Raw genomic sequence first — 16,542 nt, 5'->3', positions numbered from 1 at the left:
AGGAGAACCTTCCAGAAGGACAACCCTCTCTGCAGCACTGCACCAATCTGGTCTGTATGGTAGTAGCCAGATGGTAGCCACTCCTCAGCCTGCTGGAGTTTGACAAAAGGCACCTGAAGGACTCTCAGACCATGAGAAACACAATTCTCTGGTATAATGAAACAAAAATTGAACTCTTGGCCTGAATGCCAAGCGTCATGTCTGGAGGAAACCAGGCACCGCTCATCACCTGGCTGATACCAATCCTACAGTGAAGCATGGTGGTGGCAGCATCATGCTTTGGGGAGGTTTTTCAGCATCAGGAACTGGGAGACGGGATCGAGGGGAAAGATTAATGCAGCAATGTACAGAGACATCCTTGATGAAAACCTATTACAGAGCGCTCTGGACCTCTGCTGACGGATGCACTACTGAGCTGTAAGGATGGCGGGAAGGAGCATGTTCCAAACCAGCGGCTGAAGCCAGGAGAGAAAGTCTCCTATTTCTCAAAACTCTCCCAGAAGATAAAAATGGTAATGGATCAGCATTGTGCAATAGTTAGTTGTTTTATGATGCAGTATATTCGTTTCTGATTTCTGATGTATTGATTACACCTTTGTTGTTAAAAGAGTCTTGCATTTGTGTTTCATTCTTCAGAGACACAGAATTACAGGGACATTCTCCCCGAGGCAAGTAGGGTGAAGTGCCTTTCCCAAGGACACAACGTAATTTTGGCACGGCCAGGATTCAAACCAACAACCTTATGAGTAATAGCCCGATTCCCTAACCGCTCAGCCATCTGATCCCCTAGTTTTTGTTTTGTTTTTACAGGATTCCTGTTAAATATGCAATGGAACAATGATAACAAACAACAGCATTATACGCAAATAAATACAAATAATATGAAAAGAAAAGACCAGAGACTGTGACTAAAAGCTAAAGCTTTGGAATTCTTCTTATATTCTGGACTGTCTCTTATATTCAGAAATATATTGTATGTTCCATTAATCACTTTTTCTTTGTTTTTTTTTATTACAATAATATACAATTGTTATAATATATATAAAATAACATTGTAGCAACAAAATATTTTAAATGGTCAAGCTCAAAAAACTGCTTGCCAGTTATAATGACTATAAGTTTCTGCAAAATGAATGAAACTTAATGTAATGAGTTAATGTCGACTTCTCTGTATTGGCATCCATTCAATGTTCCCTGTAGGTTATCACCCACCCCTACTTCATCTCCCGGAAATACAACAACGCTGTCACCCTGCTGAAGCTGTCCTCCCCAGTCCAGATGACAAACCGTGTGTCCCCTGTGTGCCTGGCCTCCTTCAACTTCGACTCCGGCACCCGCTGTGTCACCACCGGCTGGGGAAGAACCGGCACTACTTGTGAGTGGAAGTGGAACCCCTGTACAAAGTTCAAGTTTGTTTGCCACTTGTAACAAGTACTGGTTCATGGGAATTCTTAGTCTTGCTCTTCTCAACTGTACTCCTGAACAGTTAGTGGAAAAGGGACACACACATTTGTACGCATACACACATCCACAGACAGCCTCACGGGCTCACCCATTCCTCCTGTGGTTCTCAGCAAGACCATCCATCCTCCAGCAGGTGGCCCTGCCCCTGCTCACCCCTGCTCAGTGCAAGCAGTACTGGGGTCAGAACAAGATCTCTGATGCCATGATCTGTGCTGGAGATTCTGGAGTATCATCTTGTAAGGTAATTCAGTTCTCCGGGAACAAGTTCAAAACTATTTCAGGGATAACTATCGGTTTTATTCACACTGCCGTGTGCAGATTCCATCACTTTCCTCCCTGTCTGCCTTTCTAGACCTACTGTAATCTGCACACTCTATTTTCTCATAAGCAAGTTCTTCTCTGTGTCCACTAGGGGGATTCTGGCGACCCCCTGGTTTGCCAGAATGGAGTGGCTTGGTACCAAGTGGGAATTGTGTCCTGGGGTGCCAGGAACTGCAATGTGCGCGCCCCTGCTGTGTACGCCCGCGTCTCCAATCTCCGTGGCTGGATTGAGCAGCCCATGGCCTCTAACTAGGTTTAGAGCCTGATGCTTGTCAAATTGATTTCCGTTGTTGTAGAGGATGAATCCGAAATTTAAGAAAACCTATGAAACAAAGCTGTTCAAACTGTTGTCGTCCCCGTTACTTCCGATTACATACAAGATAATTTCAGTCAAGACACTCACGTGATTGATTTCACCATTTATTCATACACATGACAAATGGTTTTACATTGGCGGAATGGATGTACATGGGGAAGCGCTCCCTGCCTTCACTGCACATGTATGACCTGAGGCAGGGAGCAACGAGTTAAATCCCCCACCGGGAGTAGACAGACAACATGGGGGAGAAGGGGATGGTGGCGGGTGTCAGCAGCGCAGAACACATGGTAATCGAGGAAGCGTGTGCATTTTACGTCTTTATAGCGCCGCCTATCAAGCTAAGCCTATGGACTAGGAACACGGCGATGGGTGGTATGACGCGCGCTGCCCGAGTGCCATGCCTGAACCTGCTTCGCTCATATGTTGTAGATAGATAGAGAGAGAGAGATGCAGAGAGAGAGAGAGAGAAGCAGAGAGAGAGAGAGAGAAGCAGAGAGAGAGAAGCAGAGAGAGAAAGGGAAGGGGTTGAATAGAAGTAACAAATAGAAGGAAGAGTGCAGAAACAGCTTTCAGAGTTTACCTATGTAATCTGTGGTGAGAGTAACCAGGTTTCATTCACTGTAATGGCGACAACGATAAGTAAGTTGCTATTCAAAATGTTTTGGCAGTAATTAAGGTTTCAGCTTCAGTACCAAAAAAGATTCAATGTGCAATGCATAATAGATTTTCCTAGACAGAATAATTAGAATACACAAGATGGATCAAAATAATTTAACCTGTAAGGTACTTTAAAAGTATTTCGACTGTTTTTTCTGTATAATAATAGAAGACGTACATCCTACTCCAGAAGAATTGTATACCATTTTCTGTTTCTAACAATATTTAAAAGTATATCAAAAGTGAACTATTTTCTAAGTATACTTCTTACATTTACATTTAGTCATTTAGCAGACGCTCTTATCCAGAGCGACTTACAGTAAGTACAGGGACATTCCCCCGAGGCAAGTAGGGTGAAGTGCCTTGCCCAAGGACACAACGTCAGTTGGCATGACCAGGAATCGAACTGGCAACCTTCGGATTACTAGCCCGATTCTCTCACCGCTCAGCCACCTGACTCCCTAACAAAAAGTATATCAAAAGTGAACTATTTTCTAAGCATACTTAAAAGTATATCAAAAGTGAACTATTTTCTAAGTATACTTCTTAAAAGTATATCAAAAGTGAACTATTTTCTAAGTATACTTCTTAAAAGTATATCAAAAGTGAACTATTTTCTAAGCATACTTCTTAAAAGTATATCAATAGTGAACTAAAAGTGTACTATCCATATTTTAGTATACTTATAGTATACTTTAATATACTTCTTTTTTGTAAGGGAATGGAGAGTTAGAAATATACATTTACAGACCACACCAGCAATGGATATCTGTTTTAGTTTTACTTGAAGGTAGAACAAGCATGAACGAATTAAGGAATGAAGGAGACGAGTTCGAGTAATCCAGGCAGAACACTCACAAGTGTGAGTGGCGGATGAGTCGTACGGTCTTAAATGGGCTTCCCGGAGCTTGGCGGATCCCCTTCAAGGCTGCTGGATAGCAGAAGGGGAGCTGCAGAGTAGAGGAGAAGGGAGAGGAGTTAGGGAGGGGGTGGGATGCAAAACTACAGATGCGTAGATACTAGAGATGCCTGCAATATACCAGTACTGGTATATTGTATGCATGGCAGAGAACTAAAAATGTGTGAATGTCTAGAATCCTTTCTTGTGGTCACATAGCAAGAACATGGGCTCCATATACAGCCCTGGCATTGTTGTGAAGTCTCAAATCGAGCACGTGTCGTTTACACAGTAAGTAAGTATGGTGCCCTAGGATAAACTTTTTCCCATCTGTTTTCCCAAGCTCTCTTATGGACTTCCTCTGTAGTTCAAGTTGTATTTATAGCAGGCTACTAACTAGCCTGAGTTATATGTTGGATTATCTGATGAGTATCAGGTGTGTAAATTATTTGGTAATCAGGTGCATGGGCATTGTGGTGTGGTCATCTCCTACCGAACCTCAGTCAATTCCAAGTCCATTAAAGAAAAATCTCCATTTGTCAATGTAGTTTTTGTTTACTTATTTTTAAATTCATATCTTTACAAATTTACATGATGATGACACGAATGTTTTCAATTAAAGTTGCAACTGATGTAAAACAGCAGTTTCCCTCTGATTTTAGGCTCACAGAACATCACCCTGAATGTCACCCTAACCCTAGGGGCATCTGAAGAGGCAAGAACAAACCTAAGCTGGCTGACGACAATATCTCTGGTGATCTACTATGTGACATTTGTGACCGGCACCATTGGTAATGGTCTGGTCATCTATGTGACAGGGTACAGGATGACCAAAACAGTCAACTCGGTGTGGTTCCTCAACTTGGCCTTTACTGACTTCCTCTTCACAGCCTTTCGAATCATTAGCATCATTCACACGACTCACAATTTTGAGTGGATCTTCGGGCCCTTTATGTGTAAGCTGAACAGCATGGTGAACGTGCACAACATGTTCACCAGCATCTTCATCCTGGCGGCCATCAGTGTAGACCGCTGCCTGTGCACATGTGTGGTAGTATGGGCCCAGAATAAACGCACGACACGCAAGGCTGAGTTCACATGTGTTGGGATCTGGCTGGTCTCTTTGGTTTGCAGCATCCCTTACATTCTCCACCGAGAAACCATATTTCATAACGGCAAAACATACTGCTATTCAAACCTTACTCTTAAAGGACTTAAGGACCTCATATTGTTACGTTTTGTACTGGGATTCCTCATCCCTTTCGTAGTCATCATCGGGTCTTACGTCGCCATAGGAATGCGCGCCAGACGCCTCCATAGGAATAGACTAGGGCAAAGGTCTCTCCGCATCATCTTTGCAATCATCCTGGCTTTCTTCATATGCTGGCTGCCATTCCACGTGTTCCAGTTCCTAGACTATTATTGTCGCGTGGAAAAAGTCCACAAAACGTTCGTGTTTGGGGGTGTTGCACTGTCCAGCAGCCTGGCAGTTTTCAACAGCTGCCTGAACCCCTTTCTTTATGTCTTCATGTGTGAGGACTTCCAGAGGAAGCTTCGTCAGTCTGTGTGCCTGGTCTTTGAGAGTACTTTTGCAGAGGACCTGGTCATATCATCTCGCTGCCTGACATCCCAGCTGTCCCGGATCTCACACAAGTCAGACTCTACTGTCCCCGAAGCCAACTGAGAGAGACTGTGACTGAGTTCATCATAGGGGGGGGGGGAGCAGGGTTCCATATGCATTGTAATGTACTGTGTCCTATGAGGCCAGCACTCAGGCAAGCTACTTAGAATTGATCGTTATCCAGCACTGATCTTTTCTGTCGTTACTTCTTGAGGTGTAGATTGAAGTCTACGTGTGGTGCAGTTACGTGATTGAAACTGCTTAGTGACAAGTTTTTTTTCTTATCTGTTCCGTTATTATTCACGTTTACATCTACGTCTTTCAAAATGACTTGCATCTCAATTTGTGTTTAGAGTTTACTGAATCAGCAACAAAGGAGTGGTAGGTGCAATAGCCTACATCAGACCGATACTTCCATCAAAACTGATCAAATACCTTTTGTAGTGATATTTTCACACAGTAATGGATACATTAGAACACAATGAGTAAGACTAAACTATAAAGTGCATATGATCTTAGCTTCAATGAGATCTTAGCAACAATATCGGTTAGACAGTATAAAAAAAAACATTGTCATAAAATTTAAATGTACCGAGGGCTAATGGTTGTGCTTGTACTCTAATAGGCATAAGTCTTTATTAAGTTATATGTCATGTTTTATGCAAATTTAGCCTGTCAATGTTCTCTTTTATTTGCATAGTAAATGTTTACCCAATTTCTACATTCCACTAGGCATATTTCATTACAGTGGGCTACATGTAGAATTATATGACCTTTTCAAATAAAAATTATATGCATACTTCATTTTTGTTGATAGTTTTTTTGAGCTCTATACTAAATAACTGTAGCCTACCTTTACGAAGTTGAGGTGACTATAAAAATCTTGAAGACTCAAAGTGTTCATCTGATTTGCTCCACAACAGCCAGTCATCTCCAGGAATGAATGTGCCCTGGTCTACACTAAGAAAGAACAATAAGTAGATTTACATGATATGACATTAATATGATTGTGTATATAGATTGAAACAGCCTGGACCATGTATGAAAATGTATCATCACTATAAAATGACAGTAATGAAAATATATCACATTAGATCTCTAATATAATTTTTTACAGTAAATTATCACATTAGATCTCTCTCACACACACACAGGAATTCCAAATGCTTCCTGAAGGACTCATTATCCAGACAGCCAAGTACAAGGGTTATCAAATCTATTGCAATCTCTGGCTTTGCTCTCAAAGGATGTGACCCCTCAATACGTAAGATCACATTCGTATACCACATACCTCCAGACTTGTGTGTGTGAGTGTGTTTGGTAGTGCGTTTGTACCTATGCTTGTATCTAAACATCTATGCCTTGTGTGTCATCCTTTCAGAAACTTGTCAAAGGCTTCTCCACAAGGTGTATCCAAACGTGGATTTCCTGGGAGATGATTTCCTGTCTCTGTTCACATAATATGTATTGTGAGCATGTGTTTATCTGTTTCAGAGTGTAAGACGGAGCTTTTGGAGAAAACAGACTTCCTGGGAGATGACATCATCAGAGTGTTGTCTCAAGATGCCGAGCAGCGTCAGCTGGCGTGCACCCAGCACCCAACCTGCCGCTTCTTTACCTTCAGCACTGAGTTCTAACTATGACAAAATTGTAGCAACAAACTCAAAAAGTCAGTTTCAGGGAAAAAAAACTAGTTCGTTACAAAATATCTTTTGAAAGATACCATCGGGGTTGGTTGACTTCCCTTTACCACAGAAGGTCTTGCGTTTGCAAGATCCACATGTGATTCAGAGTTTCTTCACAGTAAACTTCCTGTTTTCTGTAACTGAAAAGTTTCAGTACTATTCTTACAATTACGCATTTTCTGACTGCTCCATTTGTGCTGGTCAAACACATGAGTAAGCTTCTGAGAAATGTGGACAGGTCTGACTACCATTGACTGATGAGAGACCTCCACATGTCCAACCGCAGCCTGAATCAGCCCTGTGAGGTACCTGTGACAGGTACGAACAGGGAAGGCTCAGGGTCTGACAAGGTAACACTATAAGAACAGAGTGCCACAGAGGTAAAGCCAAAAGACTATCGCCATGCTTTGGATTGTCAACTGTCTTGCTCTAGTGGCCTCTGCACTGGGTGAGTGTTGTCATGCTCATATTATGGCACAGTCGGTGGTGGAACACCTAGTCCTTGTGCCGTCAGGGGAACCAGGTTATGACGGACACAAGCACACGTGAACATGTACAAATCCTAAAACGGTCACCGTCCCGAGCAATATCTGTGACACAGGTTCCCCACTCAGGTGAAACTTAAGCTCCTCACAGGAGAGCCCCTAAGAGACTCGGACACTCCCTCAGCTCACATGACTAAAACCCTGAAGGCATGGAGGACTGAGCTGGGAGACAACCCGGAGAAGGATGCACTCCAGAGAGCCACGTCCAGGCAGAGTGTGATCAACAAGCTCCCAGCCCAGGTGAAAGGCCAGTGGACAGTGCCCCAAAAACCCCATCACTCTGTAATCTGAACTTGCAAATAAACACAAAGCCTCCATAAAAAAGCAGTAGCAGCCCTATGGGACATGATTAAGAAAGCAGACCTGCATTACCCTGATAATTTATTTATTTATTAATATCAGGAGAGCTAGAGAAGAGAACCTGGCCTAGGAATCCATTTTATGGAGCCGGTTGCATAAAAATAGGCTGTCCTTGACACATGTTTTGGACTTCCGATACATTTTATTTATTTATTTTTAACCCAAATTTGACCTGTTTATATAAACCAGTTGTTAGCAGAGTAGGTTTCTGCAGCGATCCTGGCGTAAGTATTTGACCCAGAGTTAACAGTGCGGATGAAAAGAAACCCTCAGTACACATGTTTACTGAACTAGCTCTCATGGGGGAGAGAAACGAGAGAGAGATTTATTTAACACGAACATCAATTTATATGCTCAGGTCACGTGCCAATCTTGTTGGCGTTCATCGGCTAAGAGTTACACAATTGAGAAAATATATATACATGTTAACACCCCCTCATGATCTCACATTGTAACTTTCTTTACTCTACATATGCCCTGAGGGAGTGTGCCTATATTCCCACAGCCCTATGTTCCCACATTTCTAAGAGCTTTTTCAAAATGAAGGGTTCACCATTCCGTAGCTGGCGATTTGAAGGAGATAGCTAGCTTCCAAACTCTCTTGACCCTAACCCTAACCCTAAATAAATCTGGGAACATAGGTCTGTGGGAACATAGGGCTGACCCCTACCTACCCCTACATTAACTTTACACACATGGTTGTTTTCCAAACACATACTTTGCAAATTGAATGAGCTTACATTTTTATGCAGGTTTTGTCATCATATCTGCTACCATTTGATCTGTTAGGCAGTATTCCAAAACGATCTTTCCTTCATTTACGGTACGTCTTACAAAATGATACTTTCCCCCCTATTTTGACGATCTGAAACCGCCCACGGGAGCGCAAGGTCATTTCGACGTGCGTCTGTAGAGGGAAAAGTCCGCTTTACGTCGAGTGCAAACTAGGAATGATACTTGCGTCGTTGACAAAGTAAATTGCGCTGGGTGCAAGATCGGGCCCTTTATGTCTATATGCTTGCATCTCTGTCTTGTAACAGGATTCTTTGCTATTGCTATTGTGCCTTGGTTATCCTCATAAACCCTAGGTAGTTTGTATTGATGTTTGTCCAGACCTGCTAACAATTGTACTAGGTACATACGTACATACACTCTTATGTAGTTGTAGTAAGGCCATATACTCTACCTCGAAAGAGTGTAAGATAGTACAACAGTGGGCTGCTTTTTGGATTTTCATGAAATCAAAGGACCATTTTCATTTAGGCTTACACAGTAACCTGTTGTACTACGTGTATCTGTTGCATCAACCGCCCAATCTGCATCACTATATGCATGTAGTCCCAGTTTGTCTTTGTCACACTTTCTGTGGCACAACTCTTTCTCCATTTTGACTTTCAGATATCTCAATACATGTTTCACTGTAGCCCATTGTTCTTCTGTTGGCTCAGCGAAGTACTGTGACAGTTTTCTTACTACAAAACTCAACTCAGGTCTGGTACATGTTCACGCATGTCCACACATGTAGTCATATAAATCAGGCTACCGATTACCTCTGTATTTTGTGACATCACTCATAATCTGCATAATCAGTGTAGTTCAGTTTTTGTTCACAAGGCGTTGCCCTAGATTTACAATCTTGCATGCTAAACCTTTCAAGTAATGTTTTCACATATATTTTCTGTGACATTGTCACACACTCATCATTTTGGTCAAAGTCAATACCAAGAAAAGGTTTGTTTGTCTAAGTCTTTCATCTTAAATTTTGCTGCAAGCATGCTCTTCACAACCTTCAGTGCATTTCCATCACTAGCCGCAATGATCAAATCATCTACCCATATTATCATGATAACTTTCTCATTGTCTCTTTCCCTTGTGTAAACACAATGATCAGCTGGGTTTTGCACAAACTCATTTTCACTCAGGTTCTCGTGTAGCATTTTGTTCCAATTCCTGCCTGATTGTTTTAGCCCGTATAGTGACTTTTCTAGTTTGCAAACCAACTTTTCATTTGTGCTAGATTCCACCTATATCCTTCGGGTGACTCCATATCAATCTCGCAATCTATTGGTGCATGTCAGTAGGCAGTTTTGACATCCATATGATGTAAAATCAGGTTTTCCTGGACAGCTTTTTGCATCAATACTTTGATACTGTACAGGATGGCAGTGGGAGAGAAGGTCTCCTCATAATCTACACCCATCTTCTGACTGTATCCTTTGGCGACATACCGTGCCTTATACTATTTGTCAGACCCATCAACATCACTTTTGATTGTATACACCAATCTACCCCCACTGCTTTCTTACCCTCAGGCAAGGTGGTTAAGGTAAATGTGTCATTTTCTCTTAGTGAGTTAGCGCCTACACAGCCGGCAGTTCTCAAATCAATGTCCCGGTTCTTTGATGGATACGTCACAGTGACCTAGCCTTGGCTCCGTCTCAAGTCAGACAAAAAGTCTAACCAGAATTCACTGCTTCAAGTCAGCCGGCTGCGGCGCTGCATGAAGTCGAACACACCTACTATTACATGTTGTAGGTTTTGTTTACTGTTTTAATGTGATACTGTTAAAAACCCACTCGGCTTTTCAAAAATCAACAACCATTAAATGAGGATACATAACATGTATGCTTTTATTGACAATGAACTTACAAAACAGTCCAATTTCTGACAGAGAAACTTTGCTGGGGACCAACAGCATTGAATGAATTCATTAAATGAGTGAGTAAAGGGGTTTTGTGGGTTCGCAAGGTGATCCTACAGTGATAAGTTTAAGTTTTTCATTCACGTCCCATCCCATAGCTTGTCATGAACTAGGATGCTGGTTGAGAACATCAAGCAATAGGAAACCATGAGGAATTTGAGAGCTTTTTGGGTTCTGGAACCTCTGGAAGCCTGTAAATATTCCAAATCAAGGGTAGGTTCCAGTCCTCTACAGCACTGAGTTTGTCACCTCCCTCCTCTTCCCTTTTCCGCTGCTGGAGCAGCAGCAGCCGTAGATCAGGGCAAAGGCCACCAGAGACAGGAAGCCCCCCACAAACACCGCTATGACTATAGCGCCACCTAGCGCCCAGGGCTCCACCTGCACGCGGCGAATGACCCAGTGCATCCAGTCCTCGGGTGACCCAGCTGAGCCAGGCGGGGCTGGGACAGTGCCTGGGACACTGGAGTGGGAACAGAGGGGTTGGGGGTCAATGGGTTGTTTGTGAGGGCTACCATTAGTGCATATGGATACGTAATAAACAGTATGAAGCCTTAGCTTGAATGGGTTGGCGCTGTAATCTTTTCTGAATGCCCATCACTGTACAAGGTTTTTCCAAGATAGGGTAACGATGTTCAGTAGAGATTATTGCATTGACTTTGTCACACCCAGTAATTCTTTAGACAAAAGCAAATTGGAAAACCAAAAAATGGACACACGATTGAATTTACATTTACATTTAGCAGACGCTCTTATCCAGAGCGACTTACAGTAAATACGGGGACATTCCCCCGAGGCAAGCAGGGTGAAGTGCCTTGCCCAAGGACACAACGTCAGCTGGCATGACCGGGAATCGAATTGGCAACCTTCGGATTACTAGCCCGATTCCCTCACCGCTCAGCCACCTGACTCCCTCCATTAAATAATGTACAGAATCAGGGTCCAATGTATTATTTGTATCTCTCAATCCTGAAATGTGATTATTGATGTCAGAATGTACAATCTGGAGAAACAACATAATCTGCGATGTCATAATGTACAACCAGGTACAATCATGTCATCACCGTTTCCCTTCAACAACTCACCTCTCAAAAGCCATGTTCTAGAGTCTGCTGCCTGTGGATGCCGCTGTTTGGGTTCTGACAAGATCAGGGAACACACAGTAGGCCTAAGACTCCCTCACACGCACTTAACACTTCCTCGACCAACACCCCACACTTCAATGAATGTCCGTCCCCCTATCTGAAAGCCCTCAGGGTATCCGGTGTGTGGTACGGTCATTCACGCCAATATTTGGTGTCAAACTCCTCCTTCTTGCGTGGGTTTGACCAGGGCCTGAAACCGTGTGTGGTTTTCCTGTGAGAGTGTTGTGTGTGGCGTCGCAGGAGATGCGGGTTAATGTTTAGTGGTAATATTGACTCTGCTGGTGAGGACTGATAAGGGCTGAATAGCTGCCTGGACTGAGATAGGTACCATGGGCACCAGTGGGACGTGTGCAATGGGAAAGGTTGTAAAGGCTAGTAAAAGAGATTGATGTTAGGTTACAAAGTGGATGATAAATAGTAGTGTGAGGTTTGCCTCTTCAGATATTATAATGTTTGGTTATAGTGTCACCATACAAAATCAAGTGTATCTAAATACAATGGCACAAAGCAAATTCAACTTTTTTCAATTAATTGTTTAATGTACCAAATACTGTATTTCCGCATAAACATTAAGAAAAGCTAAACTCACAATAATATTGTTCCAATGAACCGCTACAACTAGGCAATATATCCCAAAACAATAATTGTATTCAAAAATACCAAACTATATTTAAGGTAACAGAGTTTACAATTCCTACAGTCAAACTTTAACACTGTAAAATGTGCATACAATTACAAACTGTAACTTTATAATACTGTGCAAGTGTTGTTGGCAAAACCGGTGCCTGTATTGACCAGTAGGGGACGCCCTCCGTCTTTAAAAATAACACAATAACAAGGCTGAGAAAGGTTGACCACATTTTCCATAGAATTTCCACAGGGGCCATCTCAAAGGGGAGCTGGCAGGGTTTTGACGGTCCAGACACAGAAACAGACAATGTGCAGAAGAAGGTAGACCTTTAACACGACATGAGAGAAGATAGAGACCTTTATAACATGACATGGAGTCTTTCTGCTCAAAGCTATTTTCTTCCAGCTGCTGGTCCCGTTGCAGTGAGGGATTGTGTTTTTTTCAACCCTGAGTGTTATGTGTTCTTGCATTTTTTTCTTCTTCCATTGTTGATATGCACAGATTCGCATGGCTGGTTCCCTTCTGTGCCTGAGCTCTCAGCTCCACTCTGCATTGTTGCGGGCCTAAATCCAACGCTAAAACTGCACCCTCTCCTCAATGTGCCCTTCCTGGAAGGCAACACTAATCTCACAGGTACATACGACTGATGGCGATTCACACTTCCGGTCGGAAACCCTTCAGCGAACCAGACATGTATTGTATGTATACTAGCCGAGGGAGGGGAGGGAGGAAGGATGCAAGTGAAGGATGCAGCATCTGTGTTGGAACGGGGCCGGCTGTGCCAACTCAGGCCGGCTGCAGAGGCTGAACTCTGGAGCCCTGGTACTTAGGCTTCCCACAGCAGCAGCAGTGAACACAGGCCAGAACGATCATGAACAGAAACGTGGCTGGAGAGGGAGAGAGAAAGAGAGGGTGAGACAGATATATGGGTGAGAGACAAAGGGAGAGAGGGGGGTGAGAGAGTACGAGAGAGAGAGGGGGGTGAGAGAGAAAGAGACCGAAAGAGAGAGGGATAAAAACCACATGGGAGAGATGAGAGGATGACAGTACCATTTTTTACTCTGTAAGCACAGGATTGAAATATTGCATAATGCTGAAACTGATCCTGGTAATTCATACAGCCGTGACTGATAACATATGTTCACTGTTGTCATTGCCTTGTCAATGTCAGTATTAAGATCTGCTGTGTATACTCCTGTTATGGCATGGACAACACATGAAAACCTAGCATTGGATATGTATTTAATATGTCCTATTCATGTGCATTGTTAGCATTGGCATTGACCGTAACCTCTCCTTAGTGATGTCATGACCCTGCGTCGATAGTTTCAAGGTGGTCTACCACAAGAACTGTTGGCTATGTAACTCTTGTATTTGTACTGTAAGGACATGACTGGACACCTTGGTGTGATTAACCGTGAATAACAATTGAACCCATGTGGACACTCTTTTGTCTTGATACAACATCCCAGAGTGAACGCAGTCTTCAGAGACTCACCGACGAAGAGGATGAGGATGAAGAACGCGCCCAGCTCCAGGGGGTTGGCCTGGGGGAGACCCTGCAACTTGGTCCACACCTTCTGGAAGATGTCTATCAGCTCCTCCTTCACCTCCATCCTGGGTCTGGCTGGGCGAGGTCAGGCAGAGAGGGCAGACTGGAGGGGGTGTCCCTGGACCTCTGGGGTCGTCAGGTGACAGAGGAGTGGGCTGGACTGATGATCACAGGACGGCAGCACCTGCAGACCAAACGGGGGAGGAATGTGGGCAAGATGCGACGAGGGGCCTCAAAAGAATCCCTCTCTTTCGCCTTCTCTCTCTTTCTTTCTCTCTCTTTATCACACACGCACAAACACACATGTCTGTTTTGTCTTTTCCTTTGCCTAAATGATTCAGTTGAAAGAAAGTTTGCTAATGCGTATGTGAAACCGTATCTACATATTGCATTTGAAACTCTCCAGTTTAGTGGAAGTTAAATGCAGGACTCTTAACCAGCTATCCGGCCCCACCTTGGTGCACTGCATTTTCATGTACTGTAATGGCCTACAATTATTCTCGACCCCCGTGGTCTACAGACGTAGGTATATACGGATGCTTTTTCATTACATCGCAGCACCACTAATTAGTACCTAGAGTACTGGTTTGAGTCTTGTGTATGTGTGTGTGTGTGTGTGAGCTGTGTAAGTGTGTGTGTGGGGGGGTTCTCTCTGGGTGTACCAGAGCGTTGGTGATTTGCTAGAGGAGGACATGTATATATATATATATATTTCTATCCACAGAAAGTGGAGCAGGATACTGCCAAGCGTTTAATTATAAACCCGCCAGACTATTCCGGGCCTGTCCTTTCAGAAGCAGCCCTGTCATCAGCAGGAGCAGATGGGAGTTCGCCAGGCCGACCAGCACAGATACTCCACGCACTCACAGTGGGCGCAACAGGCAAGGTCAACAGCTGACACGTTTGAGCACTTTAAAACTTCCAAAAACAGGGGCATTTACACACACACGAGCAGCGTCGATTCCGAGGTGTCGAGTGGGTTTGTCTGTGAAAACGTTTTTACACGTTGGCTTTTTTATCGTAAAAGGAGCCGTGAAAGGTTGCATTCATTGGGATCTATGAGGTGATGAGTGTGTTTTATGGTAAATTGTTTTTATGGTTGTAAGAACAGGCAGGAAACTGCAGTGGCACCACCACAAAACCTCGACAAAAACCCTTTCGAGGTGTTTTCAGGGGAGGTGACAGGAAGTTCTCCCTGCTCGTCTGAGAGCTTGTCTTGTGATGGACGTACAGTACCTTCAAGAACCCTCTTTCTCTGACTGACTCACTGTTCTCAGGTAGTGTTGAGTATCCGTACAGTATCATAGAACTTGTCATCTTCGGATCACGAGGAAGGAATATCAACATCATTGCAGGAAACACTCTTTCTCTATTTCCCCTACTCTCCATCTTTCTATCTGTGTCTCTCTCTGTTTCTATGTGTGTGTGTGTGAGTGTATGTGTACATGGCCGCCCCCCCCCTGAAAAAAACAATTGTTAGAAAAAAACCCAATACCAATCAATGGGCCCCATACACTATTTTTGTTTAGGGCCGCCAAAACCATAGGGCCGGCCCTGTATGTGTGTGTGTGTGTGTGTGTGTGCGTGCGTGTGCATGTGTGCATGTGTGTGTGTGTTTGTGCTGAGCTCTCTATATTATTGTGAATGAATGTTCCAGCCACCTGGCAGGGTTACTCTACATAATGCCTGACCTCTGCTGTCTCTCTCCCCCTCTCTTGTCTGATCCACCACTCTCTCCCCCTCTTCCATCTTTATTCCCAACTACCCTCTCCCCCCTCCCTCTGCCTTGTTATTCTCTCATCCCCCTTTTCTCTGTATTCCTGCAGTCTCTCTCCTCTGTCTTTTTTCCTGGTCTACCTGCAGGTGTTACTTGTTAACAGTCACTCGTGCAAGCGGACCAAAATAAGTATTGGGAGTCAGAGATAAAAACAAACTTTTAAGCTTTTAGATTTTGGAAATAGCGTGGTTCTATTCATAGTCACTGATAAAGGTGTTTCTTTCATGTAACTTTTAAAACAATTGACAATGTCCATTTCAGCCTATTTCCCCACATCGAAATATTATTTCCAGCCAGACTTTGAGGTGCATATGTCAGTGGTGTTGAAAGATCCTTATACCATCATAGAGATATAAATGAAACCAGCCTCTCAGAGAATCTCAGAACCTCTGAAATATGTCTTTGTTAAGGCTTTCCCCTTACGAAGTTTATAACATTCAAACAAGACACCATGTCTGTTAAAACAAACATTATCAAGTACACACAACCCAAGTAAACACAGAAACACACTTCCACCAATGGATCGAGTCCTTTGTAAAAGGACATGTGAAACATCACAAACGTGAAACAGCGTCTTACCTTCTGAAAGTCCACAGACAACTTCACTTTTTTAACTTCAGACCTCATCCACCTCTTTCTTGGTAAAAGAACGAGAAATGGACCTTCTCTCTTTCACCCTCCCCCTCCTCTTGTTGCTCACTCTGCTGTTTCTCTCTCGCTGTCAGGGTGCGCTGGTTCAGCCTGTCGGTTTTACTCTTAGCAGAGCAGTGTTTTCTACAGCAGCCGTTCCCTCTCCTCCCTGTCCGGGTTCAGTCTCTGCTTCTTTGTGTTGCTCTCGTCCGCTTAGGAAGTCTGTGTGCCTCCTCCTC

At 43.5% G+C, this 16,542-nt stretch overlaps 1 protein-coding gene across 1 annotated transcript; it reads left to right on the top strand.

Annotated features, from left to right (window-relative positions):
* The first annotated feature begins 2,727 nt into the window (after positions 1-2,727).
* Positions 2,728-5,343, top strand: LOC136950719 (chemerin-like receptor 1). The gene is made up of 2 exons (XM_067245164.1): positions 2,728-2,743; positions 4,322-5,343. Exons 1-2 carry the CDS (start codon positions 2,728-2,730, stop codon positions 5,341-5,343), a joined length of 1,038 nt encoding a protein of 345 aa, XP_067101265.1.
* The last annotated feature ends 11,199 nt before the right edge of the window (positions 5,344-16,542 follow it).

The sequence above is a fragment of the Osmerus mordax genome, chromosome 10, assembly GCF_038355195.1.
Source record: "Osmerus mordax isolate fOsmMor3 chromosome 10, fOsmMor3.pri, whole genome shotgun sequence".
Classification (NCBI taxonomy): Eukaryota; Metazoa; Chordata; class Actinopteri; order Osmeriformes; family Osmeridae; genus Osmerus; species Osmerus mordax.
The sequence above is the reverse complement of the archived record's forward strand: the minus strand, read 5'-3'. Positions and strand labels throughout refer to the sequence as shown.